General features: G+C 36.1%; 1 protein-coding gene across 4 annotated transcripts in view; it reads right to left on the reverse strand.

Annotated features, from left to right (window-relative positions):
- Positions 1-21,741, reverse strand: part of GRM8 (glutamate metabotropic receptor 8) — a 749,284-nt gene that overhangs the window by 134,484 nt on the left and 593,059 nt on the right. For all 4 annotated transcript variants that reach the window (XM_004741849.3, XM_045062948.1, XM_004741847.3 and 1 more), the window contains exon 8: positions 3,477-3,613. In XM_004741849.3, the coding sequence (XP_004741906.1) occupies positions 3,477-3,613 (137 nt within the window). The remainder of the gene's footprint in view (positions 1-3,476; positions 3,614-21,741) is intronic.

Consider the following 21,741-nt stretch of genomic DNA (forward strand, 5'->3'; position numbering starts at 1 on the left):
CTAAATCAAACTAAACAATTACACTAAGAGATTCTAATTGCTGAATTAAGAACATATGTTAGTCCCATAATAAAGAAAAAGGAACAATAATATTTGAAAGAATAAAGACAATGCTTTCGAGGAAATAAAACACCTCATAATTTTCCAGGAAAAAAAAAAGAAAAAAAACCAACTACTCATTTTAAAAATTCTTTCACTACACTAAAGGTACATTCAGGGCAAATTCGTCACACTCATATACGCTTAACTGTACGCTCTGTGTACAGAATTGTCCTATGGTTGAGTTCAGCCAGAAAAACTGGCTTTTTTGAAAATACACAGAATTCAGTCCGATGGCTGGCTGTTAAATGCTTACCCCCGAGAGTGTAAAACCTATTGTAAAACTGGTTTAATAGATTAAGGAGAGGCGGAGCACATGGGCGAGGTTATCATCCCCTGTCTGTTAACACTGCTCTCCTCAGCAGTCAGGCCAGGTTAGGAACCTCTCTCTGGGCTGCCGCTGCGACACCGCGCACGCCCCATGCTCTGTGCACCTGCCTCGCTGCGCTAACGTCGATGGTCTGAGCGCCGTTCTATCCTTCCAGTCTGTGAGCGCCCTGAGAATCACTGACTCAGCCTTGTCTCAAACCTTAGCACCGGGTATGTGCACAGAATGAATTTATCCAATCCATTCAAAAAATAGCTGCCTCACTGATAATACCTAGCCATACGCTACCATACAAAAAGAAGGTTTGTATTTGTCTTACAGACAGGTTACTTTTTAAGCATAGATGGATTTTCTAGAGGATTAAAGCCAATATTAAAGATAGGAAGAAAGAGTGGACGATGGAGACAAATGGGCCGCATTTTAATGAAGAGATACTCTCAGAACTTTCTAAAGCAAATCCAAGTGCCTCCCTAATAAGCAGTGCTCAGCTCACCACATTGATTATGGGCTCTCCCACTGGCCGTATAGAATCACGAGATACTGGATTAATAATAGGTAATATCTATGCATTTCACGTGTGCCATGTCCTGGACTAAATGCTTTATTGTATTGTTTCATTTCATTCATATTACAACCACATAAGATAAGTGTTACTAATATAAGTATTAGTAACACCTAATATAAGATCGGTGTTACTAATGTTTCCATTTTACAGATGATAAAACTGAAGCAAAGTATTTGTTCCATGCCTTGACTACTATCTGAGCAGAACTTTAGTAAATTGGTCACGTTCCAAACACCCTGTATGCCTTCAAAAAGGTGACCTTCAAACAGGTCACTGATCCAAGGAGAAACAATTTGTCCTGCTGGGCTCCAGAAGTCAACTCTTGATGTATAGTCTCTCTGCCCAGTCTAATTCACTTACTTTTCTCCTGAGAGATACATTCTCTCTGTTTTGGTAAAAACAGCACTGTTATCTAGTTATAAACTGGATCATAGTTATAACTAAATCATAATCATGCATGAGAAATAATTCTTACAAACTGTTTGGATATGTTTGATGAACAATAACACAATAATAAACATAAAACTTTCATGCACCGTTAAATGTACATAAAAGAGAAGCTTAAGATTCAATATGAAATTTTATAATAAATATGTCATACACATAGAGAGATGTGTCTGTGTATATGTATATACTGTGTGTACATATAAATATTTTAGGTATCTTAGTGTCATGTATTAGTGCCTATGTTTTTCAACCATTGAACTTCATTATGTACGTCCTTAATCACAAGAATGTAATAGGCAGTTTGGCATTAATAAACATCCGATAAAAAGTAGCTTCCCTATTTTAACTCTTACAAATTGTCTTTGTCATGTGTAATTATTTTATTCCACATAGGTCCACTTTCAAAAGGGCTTTTGCCACAAAGTGATTGATTTTCAGATTGGCACTAATAACCTGTAGAGTTATCAAAACAATGCTTTGATAAATGTCAGTTTGGGTTGCAGAATAATAGATAAGATTTCCTCAGGCTGCTACATATAGTAAGCTGTAGATTTGTGGTCTTACAAAGCACAACAATAGTTGGAAATATTAGCTGTCTTTGTGCATTATTGAAGGCAGAAGTGTGATAATTATCAGGAAGTCATTTCAAAGACAGTAGACCATAAATATCCCAGTTTCATTATTTTTCATCATCTGCTTCCTTGTTGAAACCTTTGGTGGTTGATGCTACATAAGCATACCACTATATTTGGAGACACAGAAAGTAGGAAATATATTAAAAATACCAAACTGATGTCTTTTGAGTGGGTTCAAACACAAGAAAGCACATGTACAAGTGTTACACACACACAGACAAGAATGATCTCCACTCTCCTGTATGTCGTAAGCCTTTACCTTCTAGCTAGGATAAGGCATGGCGAAGAAATAAAGTTAACTATTCATTTAGGAAGTAAACTCAACTCTCACAGCATTGTGATGGCTTTGAGAATCAAGAAGAGGAGATGTTTTCATTATAGGAAAGAACGAGATGAATATTAGAACCATAGGACATAGACCGATATGTCTCTAGTTTCTTTGAAGCATTTAAAAGCACCTTTCTGCCTACAGAGGAAACACGCTGTTGCAACGAGAATTCCTCAGCCCCCCAGTTCCTGTAAATAGTCCCATTTTATAACTGTCAAAGATGTGTGCCATGAAAGAACTCCAATCCTTAGCTGAGACTATAGGGCACACTCCTTATTTCTCTATACTGGAAGAAGTCAGTGTGCGCTAATGCCACACCATGGGCTGTTGAAAGGTGAAATCAGGCCCAGTAGGAAAACACAGAGCCCTCTGTGTCCTTGGTGACACCAAGGCAGGAAATGCCCAGCTACCTTTGGCACCATCCACAGGCCCTGGGACCCGACTTGGGCTAGGCTTTCCAAGTTTTCCTCGCATGGCCACTCATTTCTAGGAACTGCAAGATCTGTGGGTCTTGGGCCTTGATCCCACACCCCAGGTAGACAGGGAGAGCAGTCAGTCCTAAAGGCTGTCAAATGATCTAAACAACCCTTTTGGGTACACTAACTTGCTCTAATGTCGCGATTCAAAGAGGTAATGTAAATACAGATCATGATTCACTTCCATCAATCAGATGTAGGCATGAGATCTCAATGTATGAGATGGCAAAGGTGAAATACACTCACACTGTCATTCCTCCCACACAACACACAACACACACACACCCCACACACATGTACAGTATACCAACACTTAAAACAAGTGAGTCTTTCAGAAAAGGGAAAAATTTCCTTAAATACAATGAAGTCACTTAAAAGGAAATGAGGTCTTTCATTAAATCCCCCCAGACACCAGATTTCTCTATAGACATTTGAGATTTTCCATAACATTTTAAAGCTGAAGGAAAGGATAAAAACATACATTTTTTAAAAACATAATTACAAGACAATTCTAACAAAACTTGTATTATGAACTTAAAAACGAAGCATTTCTCCTCGAGAACTATATACACTACTGTATATCTATATTGATACTTACTTTTAGGTGAAGCTGGTTGGTCCAGTGCCCAATGATTTTGTATTCTGCACTTTTGTTGGTTATTTGATACTGAAAGATATCATAACGTCCAGGGGCATCTCCGTTTTCATTAAAAGTGACAGGTGTCCCAGCACTACCTATAAATGTTTAGGAAACAATGTTAATAAAGTTTTAGTGAGATAGTCTACTGAGCTTATTTTTCTCTACCTAAGAATGGTAGATAAAAATATATTGTGTATAGTAAGAGATATGAAGATAGCAATCCATACAAGGTCATTCTTGATAGCATGATATCTCCTACACAAAAAGAAGCCCAGATGTACATATAGGAAGAAGACATGCTTTATTATGCACATTAGAAAGTAAATGGTGAGTATCCAAGTTAGGCAATGTACATAACAGCTAAATAAATAGAAGTTGATAGGCTGAATATTCCATCCTAGCTACCCAGAGTGACAGTCAATAGAGACGAGCATAAATGTCTTGAAACACAACACCTCCTGCAGAATGTGAACTACAAACAGCAACTCAAAACCTGGCAGGAGAACATCTGAGCCACATTCTCTCGGGTTTGACTTTATTCAGACTTGAACTCCACTCAAAAGCAGTTCCCTATGCAATTTCTCTTCTCAGCCCCTGCTTCTGCTACCTCTGCCCATGAGTATATTAATGTGGGCCACTGCTGGGAACCTCCCAATGGGCAAGACAGCAATCACTGGGAAGTCCCGACTCTGCTCAGATCATAAAGGTTCCCCCAGTTCACCGGGGCACAGCAGCAAGACTCATGAAATTGCAAGCAATGCAGTATTTTCTAAACTCCCATTTCTCTAAGAAGCTTTCAGCTTTTCTCTTTTCTCTTCATAGCTTCTGCTCATTTTTACTTGCCCTCTTATTAACTGTTCCAGAATCACAGGTTTTAAGAGTAGAAAGAGATTGCTACCCCCATGTTTCTTCGCTGCATGCAGCCTCACTCTCTGAAGAGACCTTCCTGTTCTCTATCAGCCCTTAGCTTCTCCCTCTCCCCACTTCATCTTGTTGGATGACTCTGCTATCTTGGATAAATTCACCTGACATCAATCCCTTTTCTTTGTATCTATCTTCTCTCTGCAGGCCCTCTCCCCTGAATTTCTTGTCACAGCGTATTAGATTTAATTTCCATACCATGCTAGAAAGTGTCTCCTCCTTGCTATTTCTTTTCCTATTGTATTCTCCCAAAATATATACTACAGACAGTTGTATATGTCCATTTTACAATTTTACTTTATAAGGAGTTCTTTATTCTACTTGCAGAGTTTTTAACGAATACCGATAATCACAAATTCTAAAGCATTTAAGTTTATCAAACAAAATGGATGAATTAAGACAATAACTTGCAAGTAAATACGATCACAATCACACAGGAGCAATAAGGATGCTTTCCAAGTATTTAATACAGAGATGTCTGATTTCCTCTGTTCTCTGGAATCTTTTTAAAATTTGGACACAGTGTGAAGTCTCTGATGAGACCATAGATCCTTGGTATCTGCAAAGACTCCTAAAGTCATAAGAGACTGCACAGCCTGAAGGAAAGAGCACTGGTCTGAGAGTCAAGACCCGCATGACCATGCTAACTCCACTTCCCATTTATTTCCATGACTTGTGTGTGTCTCTTTTTATTCACGTGTCATGTAGGGACTTAACGATGAATATGAACATGTTTTGAAGTCCTAGAAGAGTCATATGCATTTAAATCATTATTATTAAGCCATTTTGGAAGTGACTTTATACATAAATCAAGAAAGAAATGAGGAATTAGGGAATAAAATAAGAGGGCTCTAATCAACCGGTACTATGCTAGCTACTCCATAGACACTCAAGTGGAAACCCATTTGCCATAGCTGACCAAAACTTAACTCCTAATGACCTTGAGCAGCTTAATCTTTAAATGCTAGTTTCCTCATCTGAAAAATGGAGATAATAATGACACTTTTCTCATAGGGTTGTTATAAGAATTAAATGAACAAATAGCTATCTAGCGCACCGAACAATGCATGGGATAATTAGATACTATTGTGATGATTATTATTTACTCCATATGTATTTCCAGTACACACCAATGCAAAGTAATAGAGAGGATGCTGGAAATTCTTTAAGTGATATCTAGACAGGGGGCTATGGAAGTTCAAATGGGAATGATTCCTGGATAGAAAAAAAATATGTATCTATTACAAATCTCATACTAACATCCTCAACAATTCCCGACATTTATATACCACTTGAAAACTTATGATGTCATCTTCTTCATGAATAAAGGAATATTTAATTTCTCTAACTAAAATCCCCAATGTTACATCACTTACTGAATGACCTCTTATCTCCTCTAACAGCAGTCTCAATCTTTTTTAACACGATAATACCCAAGACAGAAGAACGCCACTCATGTAACACATTTTCGTGAATGTGCTCTGAGTTACATAGAATTCCTAGTATGCCAGGTATTTCTGCATATCTTTTCTCTAGCTTGAGAAAGTCTACTGGAAAGCAAGGGCAGGAGAGCTGTATTTTTACAAAAATAATAATTCTTCAGTTGAAATACTTCAAAGATCATTATCAACAGCAACTTACACTAAACTTGATATTGTATTAAGAGGCAGTATAATCCAGTGGGTTCTGGAGCCAGATCACTGAGTTCAATCCCCCACACTGTCACTTATTGGATGTATGATCTTGGGTCAGTTACTTAACTTCCGTATATTTCCCATGTCTCATTTTTAAAATGGGCTAAGAGTGGTTCTCACCTAGGATGGATATGGGAAGATTAAATGAATTAAAATATGTAAAATATTTCATACATAGTAAGCATTATGTAAGTATTAACTATTATTTCCTTTATTGTTTTATGGCAATGCTGTGTTTGAAATCCAGTGTCTGTATGAAAATAGAACTTCTCTGTGAGCATCTATGGCTTTCCTCAAGTCACCCTCACTGATCTTCCTTCTCCTCTTTCAACACAATGTCACCTATACCTACAATCCAGTTCCCTAAATTTGTCATGCTCTTTCTTACCACCCTGTCTTTGTACCTGTTATTATCCATAAATTCCCTTCTGCCTTCCTCCTAACCCTTCTTCTCTACGTAATTCCTTTTCAGATGTGACTCAAAGGCCATACCTAAAGGAGCTTGATCTTCTAAACCTGGAGCAGGAGGCCAAGCACCTCTTTGCATCCTACCCTCCTCTATCACAGCACTCGCTACACTCCACACACTTTTACTCTTCATCCCCATATCTGGTCAGAACATTGATTCAACAGATATTTACTGAGAGCCTACTATGTGCTCACCCCTGGGTGGATGCTTTGCCTTCCTCACAAAGGAGGTCTCCTCAGTAAAGGCAGAGTGTATCTCTAATCTTTGTAGGCACTGAACCAAAGACAGTGTTCCACACTGAGGGAATAAACTGCAGTAAAGCATAAATCAGGCACTCACTAATGATCTCAAGTAAATCCATACTCACTCTCTTCATAACATTATGAACTGCATTTATGTCACCTCTCATCTTTTTTATTCACAAATGAGGGGACCTTCAGACTCCCTTTCATGTTGTTATCAGGGTGATGTTAGAAACCACTCCTGCAACTTACTTTATTAATCTGATTTCTGCGCTTGGGCTAGGCTTGCAGTTGAATTACTTTAACCCTTTCACAGGGAGAACTGACTCCATTACATACTGGCTCATCTCAAATGATTGCCCTGGTTCTGTGGTCTATGTAACTAAGAACAGCCTTGAATGGCCAGGAGAGGCCATGCTTACTAATGTTTACTAATTTCTACAAGTAAGAAATTTAAATTTAAAATATCCTTTGTATGAGTCTGGCCACCCCTGAAAAAATGTAATTAAGTGGCATTTTGTCCAGAAAAAAATTTTAAATGACAAATGTCTCAGTATGTCCATCACTTTATTATGATTCAATCACAACACAGGTAAGAAATAAATATACATAGCAATAAATAGATAAAGATTTAGATATCTCCTAGACATTATCTCCTGGACTTAGTTATTTCAGAAATTTTGAAGCACATTAATTTCATATTTTATTATTTATTTATTTGACAGACAGAATCACAAGTAGGCAGAGAGGCAGACAGAGAGAGAGAGGAGGAAGCAGGCTCTCACAGAGCAGAGAGCCCGATATGGGGCTTGATCCCAGGACCCTGAGATCATGACGTGAGTCGAAGGCAGAGGCTTTAACCCACTGAGCCACCCAGGCACCCTGTCTTCCTGAATATTTTCTGTTCAATGAGAAATCCATTGGGAAAACTATATTATATTTTTATTCCTAAGCATATCAAGGACTTCAACACGTTTTTGTAGGAAAAATGATTCAGCCCATGAAGATTTTATTCACAAATGTTTGGCTTTGTTGAACATTGTTCTGGGGAAGAGTATGGGCTTGGGATTCCAGGACTGAGTTTGATTTCTGGCACCACCAATTACCTGCATGATCTAAGCAAGTCACCCTCACTAAATCTATTTTCTCAGCTGTCAGGCGCGCATAAGAGCCACAACTTCCCTGGGCTATTCTAAGGGTCACATGAAATGATGTATGTAAAGCACTTAATGCATGGCTGGCACATGATAGGGGTGCAATAAAAGGAAAGCCATCATCGTCATTATCCATTCCTTTGACTACACTTAATGCTCCCGTGATCTACATTACCTTATTTCCACAATGCAAAAAGCAATGCAAGAATAATTCATATGCTTTTATGAGCAAATATTATAAATATATTTATAAGTGTAAGCCACTCAGTTTATCGTCATGTTTATTACTTTCCTTCTTTCCTCTTGATACAAAACTTGATCCATTTTCTTTCTCATAATGACCTGCACTACTGGGTAAGAAGGAAAAAAATAAGAAAGCTAAAAATGAAATCAGTTGGTATAGGAATCTCTGGCACCCTTAAAAGAATGACTATATCGGACTTCAGTCATTGACCAAAATGCCATCGGAAATATCAATTTTCAACAGAATCTCAATTATTCATGCTCATCTTTTCCTTATCCAATTTATTTTATCAAGTATTTATTACAATCAATAAACAGAACTGTATCTTTGAATTAGAATTGTATTATAGTTTAATTATTTAGGAATCAGTCAGATGACTCTTAGATATATCACTCAGCATTTGTTCATGGAGGACTTGAACATCTGACTCTGTGTTCCTCTATATTCTTCTCCATCCTTATGCTTGGTGGCTTCTTCAAACAACTGGATGATTCAACATCCTGGCCTCTACATTGGCTGACCTCCTCACTGCCCATTAACATCCCTCTCAAGCAATTTTACACCACCTTCTACCTCCACTGCAAAAGTTCTATGACCCTCTAAATTTATTGATTCATTTGTTACCCCCAACTGGTCATTATACTTCACCCTCATGTTAGTTTCTCTTCCTTCCTGTTCTTGCTTGGGTTCTGTGATCTCCCTCCAACCAATTTTATTCCTCTGCCAAAACATAATCATGATGAACTCAATTGTATATCATCATGACCTCAGATATCAAGAGTGTGCGGTCAACATTGCTTTGGAATCCTTCCATACTTTCCCAGTGGGTCCACCTCCCACTCTGGATGACTGACTGTGTCAAGCCTCACATACCCAATACCTTCCTCCCCCAACACTTGAGCTTATCTCATTGTATCTCACTGAGAAAAAGCAGTAGGCAGACAAAAACTCCCTCATCACTCCACCACAAGCCCTACAAACTCCCTGCATGTACACTATATTAATCTCCTCCCTCCTGCAGAGACGCACATGCACACATCCCACGTCACAGTCATACTCCTCTCCTGGTTCACAGCCCCCACAGACTCACTCACTGTCCATGCACCTTCAGGTTCACAGTTCTCTTTTCCTCCTTGGACATCAGCAAATTGAGACTGTCCATATTATTCCCTTCAGTTGACAAAAGAATTCTAATCTTATCTTTACAAAAATCTCATCTTAAAAAAAAAAAAAGACAAGCAAACAAATCCCAATACTGACCCAATTGCCTCATTTATCTACTTCCTTAAGAGTAAAACAGAGCTTTTTAAGTGAGCTGTCCTCTCTCTCTTGTCTTATTTCCTGCTACCTCTTCATACCATTTTAAATTAAAATTTAACCTCATACCTCCACTGATGAGTCTCAAATTTTTACATCTAGCCCTGAGTGCAAATTTGTCCAGCTATTTGTATCTCCATTTGGTTGTTTGATAATCATCCTAAACTTGTTGCATCTAGACACAACATTTGAGACTTCTTCATTTCCAAATATGTTCCTCGCAGTCTTTCTCCTCTTAGTAGTCAGCTATCAACTGTCCATTCAATCAAGTTAAAACACCATATCTAACTGTAAAATATAAAGAATGAATGTTAGCTACAGACTTAAATAACTATGTCTCATTATTAGTTTATTAATTATAACAAATGTGCTAAACTAATACAAAATGTTAATAATTGGAGAAACTGTGTGTTTGAGGTGGGTGGGGGAATAATATGAAAACAATCTGGCCTATCTGCCCTGTTCCTGTTTCTGGAACTCTAAAGCTGTTCTTTAAAGTTTAAATATTTATTTATTTATTTAAGAAGAGAGAGAGAGAGCATGAGTGGGGGATGGGCAGAGGGAGAGGGAGAGAGAACCTCAAGCTGAGCATGGAGTCCAATGCCAGGCTTGATCTCACAACCCTGAGATCAGGACCTGAGCCAAAACCAAGAGTCAGATGCTTAACTGACTGCACTACCGAGGTGCCCTTAAAGCTCTTCTTTAAAAAATTTTTTAAAAGTCAAAGATAAATGATGAAATTACTTTTAGAAATACATTTTGTGTAACCCAATATATGCAAAACAGTATGACATCAAAATGTAACCAATATAAATAATATTAATGAGGTACTTTACATTTTTTTGCATTCCAAATCATTAAAATTCTGTTTATACCTTATACGTACAAATCATTTCAATGCAGACTAGTATTTCAAGTGCTCAATGTGATCTATATAATACAGCACAGTCAAAAAGACAAATCATTTCAGCAGTCATTGCTCTAACCTTTCATGCATTGAAGAAGTCCACTGCTGAATCTTTCTGATCTCCATATCAATTCCAGCTGGACTTAACTCTTCTGGCCTCCACTTCAACTAAACTGAACCCCTTTCACTAGTTTCTGCCCTAGAAAGGTATGGATCCACCAAAGTCAGACTGTTGGGGGAATCATCCAAATCCGTTCTCTTTTTCTTGGGCAGATAGCTTGGCTACCTTTCCAGTCTTTCCTAGAGTTAGAGGTGACCACATGATTAACGCCCATCAATGGAACGTGAACACAAGTGATACTTCTGGCCACTCATTAAAAGCCTCTTGATTCATTGTCCATGATCGTTTTGCCCTCTGACTGGCGAGCATGGAAATACCATGCCAGGGAACCAGAGGAGCTACGTGTTAAAGATGGGGGAGCTTGCATCAGCCTGTTCCTGTGTGGGTGTTTGGAGAAGGTCTGTGCTAGTAACTAGTTCATCATTCCATTCATATGGTACTATTACCTGAGTGAAAAAAAATTTCTATCCTTTTTGAATCATCATAGCTTGTGAGTCTACTTTTTATAGCAGACAATCATGATAACACCATTTCTAGAAAAGTGGGTTATCAGTAGTTGTTAAATGAATAACTAAAATTATATTAAATGTGGAAAGAAATGCTTCATTTCATATCACTGTATAAAGCTTTAAGAATAATACAGAGTTTTACAACTGAACATCAAAGCTACTGGCATGGATCAGTAACTGCTTTCAGATTCTCCTTTAGAATTTATAGTGATTTTTGCAATCCACATGTGTACTATAAAGGTGGTATCCAGAATGTGTTACCATACTCCAGAATTTCATTGTAATCATACTCCAGAATTTCACTCATTTGTCTTAACTAAAGTACTCACTCAATTGGATGTTTTCATAAAAACTAAATGTAAAAGTATTAAAAATATGTGCCCACTTTCACATTTTTTTGTGTGTTGAAAATGGTCTTCTTTAGCTCATTGTTTTGGCATATGAAATAAATAGCACAAGAAATGTGGTTGAATGGCATTTCGAATTCTCTCAGCCAAACCCACCTTCTTGATTTTTCCATTAAGAAATTAAACTGGCAATAGTACTTTCTATTGTAGAAATGTCTTTGCGATCCTTGCATTAAAGATGCTTTAAGAATGCAAAGTGTAATTATCATTAATGAACACTATTTCAGAAATAGAAATATGACCTATAATTGCTTTGATAGTATTTAAATAAGCTGATTGAAATTTCAAAATAAGAAAAGATCTATTATTTAGTGATACTCATCTCAGGGAAGCAGGTGAATTAGGAAGTTTAAATAAAATCTCTTACATGAAAAGTGACCAGAGAAACTACTAAAATATGAAGTTCTTGATTAAAGAAAAAAAAAGAAGGAAAAGATCATGTAACAATTATGCAAAATTAATATATCTTAAGACGAATTTGGGAACAAACCAAAGTGTGTTGCAATACTCTGAATTCCATGCATTTTCATTCCCTAGAAGAAAACCTCTTTATCTTGAGCAACCTAAGTCTTTTATTTTTTCTTTTGTGGAGTATTTAATCAATTATATATATATATATATTTTTTTGTATACATAACTTCCATTATGTTATTAATCATTATATCTCTAACAGTGATGAATATATTTGTGAAAGAGAAGTATGTGAGTACATATATCCTTGCTTTTTCAAATTTGCTATGCTAAAAGGAGGTATCTGACTCTTTAGTCCAATGTGTTGCTGGAAAAGAAAGACACTTTTGTCACCTGGACTTAAAACTGCCAAATTTATCAATTTTTATAAGAAGGCTTGCTAAAAGGGGGGCTTGGGTGGCTCAATCAATTAAATGTCTGACTCTTGATTTTGGCTCAGATCATGATCTCAGGGTCCTGAGACCAAGCCCCGTGTTGGGCTCAGTGCTGGGTATGGAGCCTATTTAAGAGTCACTCTGTCCCCTTCCCTCTGTCCCTCCTTCAGTTCGCATGTTTGTTTTCTCTTTCTCTCAAAAAAAAAAAAAGCTTACTATTTAAAAATTTTGTTTTTGTCATTTGCATTTTTAAAAGATTTATTTGTTTGAGAGCAAGAGGGGAAAGACGTGAGGGAAAGGGCAGAGGGAGAGGGAGAGAGGATCTTCAAGCTGACTCCCTGCTGAATGTGGAGCCTGCTGCTCAGCTCGACCTCACAGCCTTGAGGTCATGACCTGAGTCAAAACCAGGAGTCATGCACTTAAACAACTGAGCCACCAGGTGCCCCCTAAAGTTTCATAATAAGACTGATACTGGTATGGCAAGTCTGCACTCCCTATTCTTACCTCTCAGAAGGTCTCTGACTTCTCTCTTCTGTATACAATTCAGAACCATCTTTAAGTTCCACAAACAATCCTGTTTAGATTATTGGCAAATATATGGAATCTAGAAATCAATGGGGAACATTTAATACCTTTATAATATCTTCTTATCTGTGAGCATGAGTTGTGCCTCAGTCACTTAGGTCTTCCTCTGTAAGTTTTAATACAGTCTTAGAATTTCCTTTTCATGGCACTTAACCAGTTTTTGTAGATTTACCCCTGGGTAATTAATATTCTCTGATACTACATGAATGGTGTCTTAAATTATATTATCTACAACTTTGCTGCCAGTACATAGAATGCAGTTGATTTTTTTCTGTATTAGTCTCATATCTTCCCCAGGGGTAATTCTGTCTCCCATGGGATATTTGGGAAGGTCTGGAGACAATTTTGTTTGTTGCAGTTGGAGGAGAGGCTGCACTGGTGGCAGGTGGAAGAAGTCAGGGGTGCTACTAAGTATCCTTCAATGCACAGGACAGCCACCTATGATCAAGAATCATCCAGTTCCAAATGTTCAAAGTAGTTTTAAGGTTGAAAAACCTCTTGAAAAACTCTGTTTTGATACCTACGGATTTATATCTAAAATTTTTAAAATTTTCTATGTAAAGAATTATGTTATCTGCAAGTATTTATCATTTCTTCCCTGAATGTTTTGAAGAACTCACCTGGAATCATGCCAGACACCCTTATGAGAGTGAATGGACTGTGGTATAATTGAATCTTCTTATGGTGGAATATTATACTGCAGTCAAATGAATGAACTACAGAAACAGTCATAAATATGGATGGATTTTAGCAAAATAATATTAAGTGGAAAAAGTAAGCACCAAAAATATATTTCACAAAGGTATAAATGATGAAACTTTTAAAAATTTTGTGGTTTTGGGGACTACATATGCAAGGCAAATCTGTTTTAAAATGTAGAAATACTCGTTGTTCAGAAAGGGGAGGGTGATAGTTTGGTGATGGGAATATATGCCTGAGTATAGCTTTTTGCCAAAGTCCCAGCTTTTGGGAGAAGGGAATTATTTTAATTTTTATAATGAAATGTTTATTACATTCTTTGAAATAACCAAATAACTAATGGACTAAATAAGAAAGTGGACCTTTCATAGATCAATAATGAGCCCATATCATGAATTAAGGAGCCAAGAGGAAGAAATGGAGCGAGACAAAGAAAGAAAGGAGAGAAAGAGGAAGACAGGAGGTAAGGGAGCAGAAGGAAGGACAGGTGGAAATAATGAATAAAAGAATGAAAGAAGAAAAAAAGGAAAGATTCACATCCAAAAATATCTTTACGGAAGGGTGTATGGAAAGACAGTGCTCTAACTGTTGTGTAATTCTGTGAATTAGCTGACTGCTATACTTAGACTTGTTATCATGCCCTTGGAGAATATGAATCCACCCCGCAGGTTTATGCACCCAAACAAAATGGGTCATGTACAGAACTGCCTCTACCCAATTCTCTAAAGCAGCTTTTCTGTATATTTTTAGATTTTATATTAGTGAAACTTCTGTCAGAATTCTCAGTTTATAAGATATAACTGTCTGGGATTAGAATCACATATTTTTAAGCCAAAAAGCTTAATTCACTTTTTCATTATAAATATTTTTCCGGAGAATAAAATAAGTCTAAAATTCACCTCTTACCAGTTGAGTCATAACTTCATTTCTTGCTGAATAATTCTTCAAATTGTTCTCTTATCTCAGGTTTTAGTTTGAAATATCATTAATGGACAGTCTATGTTTCATAATTAATACTTTGTTAATATGGGAATAATTATGATGAATGAATCAAATACAGATATCCATAGGAACAGATGCCTAAATGTTTTAAAAATGGATAAAAATATCAAATTAGGAAAGGTCTACTTATTTTTGACAATAATTTGTATATTGAATTAAATCATTTATTTATAATGGGCCTGATTTTCCCTAATTACACAAACTGTCAATGTACATTAGGTCACTGTGATAGATGTGAATTGTCTATGTTACCATGGTGATTTGAGGTGTTTCCTTTTGATGCTGCCTGTATAACAATTTGGAGCATAATTAAAAGAAAGAGTAAAACATAAAAGTAAAAAAGCTTCTAAATTTAAAAAGTATGGTCTGACTTTTACATATCCCTTTCTGAAGCTAACCTATCATACAGATAAAAATAGTTAACTATTGAATAAGATACTGTATTTTCAAATATATGTGAAACATTTACAAAAAAATATTATTTTCTGCCCCAAATGAAATATGGATAATTATTTTAAATCTGAAGTCATATTCTGTTACCACTAGTCAATAAAACTTGAAACCCTGAACAACAGCCTTAAAAAGATTAAAAAGTTAAAACAGCACCAAGAAAGAGAAAAATTTTTAAAAACTCCTAGAGAGACAAATCTTGAAAGAAGTTGTGGTGGCCAATGTAGAAGAGGTCACTGCCTATGTTCTCCTCTAGGATTTTGTTAGATTCCTGCCTCACATTGAGGTCTTTTATCCATTTCAAGTTTATCTTTGTGTATGGTGTAAGAGAATGATCAAGTTTCATTCCTCTATACATAGCTGTAATATGTCTCCAAAGGCCAAGGAAACAAAAGCAAAAATGAACTTTTGGGACTTCATCAAGATCAGAAGCTTCTGCACAGCAAAGAAAACAGTCAACGAAACAAAGAGGCAACCCATGGAATGGGAGAAGATATTCACAAATGACAGTACAGACAAAGGGCTGATATCCAAGATCTATAAAGAACTCTTCAACCTCAGCACACACAAAACAGATAATCACGTCAAAAAATGGGAGGAAGACATGAACAGACACTTCTCCAAAGAAGACATACAAATGGATAACAGACACATGAAAAAATGTTCCTCATCATTAGCCATCAGGGAGATTCAAATCAAAACCACATTGAGATACAACTTTATACCAGTTAGAATGGTCAAAATCAACAAGACAGTAAACAACAAGTGTTGGAGAGGATGTGGAGAAAGGGTAACCCTCTTACACTGTTGGTGGGAATGCAAATTGGTGCAGCCACTTTGGAAAGTAGCGTGGAGATTCCTTAAGAAATTAAAAATAGAGCTACCCTATGACTCTGAAATTACACTACTGGGAATTTACCCCAAAGATACAGATGTAGTGGAAAGAGGGGCCATCTGTACCCCAATATTCATAGCAGCAATGGCCACAGTTGCCAAACTGAGGAAAGAACCAAGATGCCCTTCAACAGATGAATGGATAAAGAAGATATGGTCCATATATACAATGGAGTATTATGTCTCCATCAGAAAGGATGAACAGCCAACTTTTGTATCAACATGGACAGAAATGGAAGAGATTATGCTGAGTGAAATAAGTCAAGCAGAGAGAGTCAAGTATCATGTGGTTTCACTTACTTGTGGAGCATAAGGAATAACACGGAGGACATTGGGAGATGGAGAGGAGAAGTGAGTTGGGGGAAATTGGACGGAGAGACAAACCATGAGAGACTATGGACTCTCAGAAACAAACTGAGGGTTTTGGATGGGAGGGGTATGGGGGGCTGGCTGAGCCTGGTGATGGGTATTATGGAAGGCATAATACCTTCCATGGAGCACTAGGTGTGGTGCATAAACAATGAATTTTGGAACATTGAAAAAAAATAACTTAAATAATAAAGAAAAACCTCCTAGAGATTTTAAAAAAACAATTATGTACTCATGCTAACTCTTGAATTAAAGAGAAAACTACAACTAAAATTATAGAGTACTACTTAATAGATAGTAACATATTTCAAATCCTGAAGGACGGATATAGCCAAAGCCGTCCTCAGAGGAAAATTTAGAGAATCAAAAGCTTTTACTGTTACTCAAGTCTTAGATGTATTTATATACAAAATTTATAATCTTGAAATGATAAATAGGTTTTAAGCATGACATCAACTTAAAAATATTAAGAAATGATTGATAATTTTAATAACAAAAATTAAAAATTTCTGTATTTCAGACAATTTTCAAAAGAATCAACCTATAGAAGCATAACAAGGGATTCTTACTCTTACTATGCAGGGAGCTCTTGCATATAATAAGAAAAATTTAGCACTATAGTACAACTGGCAAAAGATTAACAGAAAATTCTGAAAATAAAATATAAAAAATTACAGTAAGAATATATTCAATGTTCCATCTAACTGGAAATAAAAGACATTAATGTGATAAAGACGTTCCCATTTAGTCCAAGAACACATATTATAGATAAAAGCAGGATGAAATTGACACTTTCATGTTCTGCTGATAAAATTTAAATTGATACAACCATGTTGGATGTAAATTTTCAAGATTTAAAGCACATTCATTCTTTGATTTAATAATAGAAATTTATGCTATGAAAATGGATAGGTGACTATACAAAGACATACGTATAAACATGTTAACTGTACTATTGTTTCTGTAGTCAGATAATGGAAAGAAATTAACAATCTAAATGGACACAGACTTATGAATCTTTAGTCCAGTGTTCTCTATCACAGGGAAAATGGAAATAATATAAACTTCAATCAAAAAATTTTTTAAAACATAGGAAAGACAGAAGACCTAGAGAAAATAAATAAAGGTGTCTTTTAGTAAATCCTATACTTCATATCAATGGCTAATATACACAGATATTGGCAGAAGGAAGAAGTCGTACTCAGAACCTGCTGACACCAGTGTTCTCCCTTATAGAATTCAAAAGAAATAATAGAGAGTCTAGTTCATTTACTCTCGCTCTGTAAGAAAATAGTAATAATAATAGTAATAAAAACTTAAAAAAAATAAAAGAGCAATTCACCATCAGGTCATTCATATAGCTTCTCTGAGAAGACCCCTAGTATTTTTTGCTATTTTTGTCTAAGACTTTAGCACCTGGGGGAAAAAAAAAGAGACTTATGTTCAATAAATACTGATAATTAGCACTGATGTTCCTTAGGATCTTGATATTATATGGTCTGAGTCTGGGTCTGCAAATATTGAACACTTGAATCAAAATCTTTTTGGTTAATATGAAAACATCTTTTATACTAATAATTAATGTTAGACCCAGGATAGGTACCTATATTAATCAAGGATTTGTGTCTTCATTTTATTAATAGTTCAGTTTAGCCTTTATGTCAATGACAAAAGAACAATAAATTTTACATATTTTCTAGTATGTTTATTATGAGTACAGGAAGGGGTAACTTTTTTACCTTAAAACAGAAATGTAGGATTTAAATCTATGTTTATAGATGTTGTTTTTTGTTTTTCCTGCCAGCATATTATTTATAATAGTTTTACACTGGAATGCTATTAAAAATTATTTTTAAGTAGGAATAAAATTCCTTGGTTGTATTAAAAAAGAGAAGAGGGTTTATTATTCGTGACCGTTTATTATTTGTGGCCATTCGAAACAACCTGTTTCCATTTTATTTTATGAAAAGACATTGGATTAAAAAACTAATTAAGGGATTAAGAGCAAGTAAAGTGTTTAAAGTGGTACTAAATAGGTCTGTGAAAATAAAGTCAGTTCTGTGCCCAGGACATCATCACCTGTCTCTCTTCTCAACAGCACCCAGCATTTCTGTATCCAAGTTCACAGTACTACAAAAAATTACTCATGAGTGGCATCAGACCCCACCTTGGGAATTTCTCTAGGCTTTGTCTATTTTCTCTTTCTTTCTCATTCGTCAACTTGAATGGGTTTCCTATTCCTACAGACTCTGAATCTTGGAATCTCATTTTCCTTGTTCTCTTTGTATCTCAAAACTCAGCTCCAGACTATTAACCTTCATGTTGACTTAAAACCCTATAGAGATCTGCCTTTCATATTTGCTCCTGTGAACAAGCTCAGAAGTAGTATAGGACAGTGCTTTATAACCTAGCCTGTTCCTCCTAGACACCTTGAACCAGGCCCCTGTCAACCTTCTCTCCTTGGCCTACCTGCCCTTCCAGGGGGATTGTATATTACCATCAACCCCACTGACATCATGATTAATGGCCAGACATAATGGTTGTGCACAAACGAAAGGCTATCCTTTACTTAAGATGATCCCTAAGATGTTAGTGATTTTATCTTTTTTTTTTTATTTTTTTTAAGATTTTATTTATTTATTTGACAGAGAGAGATCACAGTAGGAGAGAGGAAGGGAAGAGATCACAGAGAGAGGAAGGGAAGCAGGCCCCCTGCTGAGCAGAGAGCCCGATGTGGGACTCGATCCCAGGACCCTGAGATCATGACCTGAGCCGAAGGCAGCGGCTTAACCCGCTGAGCCACCCAGGCGCCCCTCTTTTTTTTTTTTTTAAAGAGTTTATTTATTTATTTGACAGACAGAGATCATAAGTAGGCAGAGAGGCAGGCAGACAGTGAGAGGGAAGCAGGCTCCCCATTGAGCAGAGAGCCAGAGGGGGCTTGATTCCAGACCCTGAGATCATGACCTGAGCGGCAGAGGCTTTAACTCACTGAGCCACCCAGGCGCCCCTAGTGATTTTATCTTTAAAGCAGTGATGTTAATGTTGACTTTTCATGATAGCATGTTAAATGATGACTATGACAGTCATTATCAAACAGCCATCCCAAGGGAGAAGGGTAGAGTGGTAGAAAGCACAAAGGCTTTGGAATGAAACTTGCCATAGCTATGAGATCTCTAAGAAACTATCACTGTGCATTTTCCTTCTTCTGAATGAGGTATCACCTACATCATAAGGTAGCAGGAAGATTAGAAAATATAACATTTGAAAAACATACTATGTTGTCAATAATCATTATAGTTTTCATCCTTCAGTGCCATGTCTATGAATGTAGAACAGATCAGTAATGTTGTTCAACCAAATTATTAATTAACTAAAAAAAATTATCTTTGTCCCCCATTGATTTAATCAAGGGTATAAAAAAATTAACCATGTTGACATTTCATTTTCTTCAATATCAATTCCCATATGAAAAGAGCTAATGACTTATAGCTATTTATGTTCATATTGTCAATTAACATCAAATTTCTGCATTTCACTCTATATTTAACTAATTGAAGAGCTGATATGTTGAATCCCACCAAATTTCAGAAAATGTAATAATCAAAAGCATTAAATCCACCCGTCACTTTACTTTGGGGTTTATTGTCTTCTGTTGAGGCACAAGCTTTTTCCTATGAATAAAACTAAAATGTTAGTATATTACAGAATATATTCCTTCAAAAACAGAAGAAAAATTTATATCAGATAAACTCTGAGGAATCTGTTTTTTAAAAAATATTTCCTGTTAGGATTCTCACATCTAAAAAAATCCCTCTACCTAAGAACTCTGGCATATTACTAAAATTAACAGGAAAGGTAAAGTAGCATTTGTAAATGTTTAATGCCTGTGATGTACATGCTCATCCCTTCACATAGGGCACCAGACTAATGTCATTCAGCATAACCACGAGTTGTTCACTCACTGTAATAATAAGATGAGGAAATAATCAATGTCCTGTTTTATTGAAATAACATTGGATTTCCTAAACACGTACAAGCATTTACGTATTATAAACTCAGAAAACCAGAGAGTTGAGTAGTGGTTTTTAGGGATTGGAGGGAGGGAGAAATGGGGAGGTATTGACCAAATGGTACAAAGTTTCAGTTACGTTAGATACATAGGTTCTTGAGATCTATTGTACAACATATGGCCTAAGGTAACAATATTGCATCATAGACTTAAAAATCTGCTAAGAGGGTAGCTCTTATAATTGCTTACCATAATAGAAAAAAAAAGGTAGTAAAAAAAAAAAAAAGAAAGGAAAGAAAGAAAGAATGAATGAAAGCAGCAGGATGGAACTTTCAGAAGTGATGGATAAGTTTATGACCTTGACTGTGGTGATGGTTTAACTAGTGTATACTTATCTGCAAACTCATCAAGTTATATATGTTGAACATGCATGGCTTTTCGTACGTTAATCATACCTACAAAGTGATTTTAAAAAATTCACCAACTAAACAATAAGCATTTCCTCTTTGAGAAAGCTGATATCCAAGGCTAATGGTGATGGCACTTCCCTTTTTTTTTTTTTTTTTTAATTCATAAGGAAAAGTTCTATATGTTCCAAAACAAACGTTTGAAAAGAATAATAACAAAAATAGTCTTTGGGAATTTTATGATACTCTGTTTTCTTTCCCTTGAAATTGCTAAGTGCTTTATGCTTTCTGATTTAAATGTCTTCTGAAATTGAGCTCTGGGAAGTTGATAGAAGCACTTAACTTTATGACTAAAAAACCCTCAGAAACTTAGATATATACAATATATATTTTGCATTTTTAAATCCTGAGAATAGCTTAGGAGGATAGTGTGTATAATATAGACTAGAGAGTAAGATCCTGCAAGTCCCTTTTAGCTAAAGAAAAAATCAGAAGGCATGCTTCTCTTTTTATTCCATCATCTGAAAGCTTGTGGAAATTCTACCTGTATCTGTTGGCTACCTCATAATTAATTAATTTGTTCTTATACCCTAATTAAATTCAAATACAAAATGGGAGATTAAAAAACACAAAAGCTCAATAACTGAAAGTAGCTTTTAAAAATTGGGTGCCTTGGGACTTTTTTTTCTTTCGACAATATGTATCTCTTGTAACCAAATTTCTTTGCATTCATTTTCCAATCCATTTAACTGCTGTCATACTAGTTTCTAAAGTTCCTCACGATCTCAGCGGTAATGACATGACTGAAACGGTTATACCAAACCTAAAAAATCGGTTGCAGTGCAACCTTGCAACAACCATTAATCAGATTCTCTTCAGGAATGGGGAAAAAAATTAATGCTTACATTTTCTTGGTCTGTAGTCCATTCTGTTGTGTCTCAACACAAGGAAACTATGTCCAAAGACCAATATCCAATA

Source organism: Mustela putorius, unplaced genomic scaffold, assembly GCF_011764305.1.
Source record: "Mustela putorius furo isolate JIRA1106 unplaced genomic scaffold, ASM1176430v1.1 tig00003845_pilon_pilon_pilon, whole genome shotgun sequence".
Taxonomy (NCBI): Eukaryota; Metazoa; Chordata; class Mammalia; order Carnivora; family Mustelidae; genus Mustela; species Mustela putorius.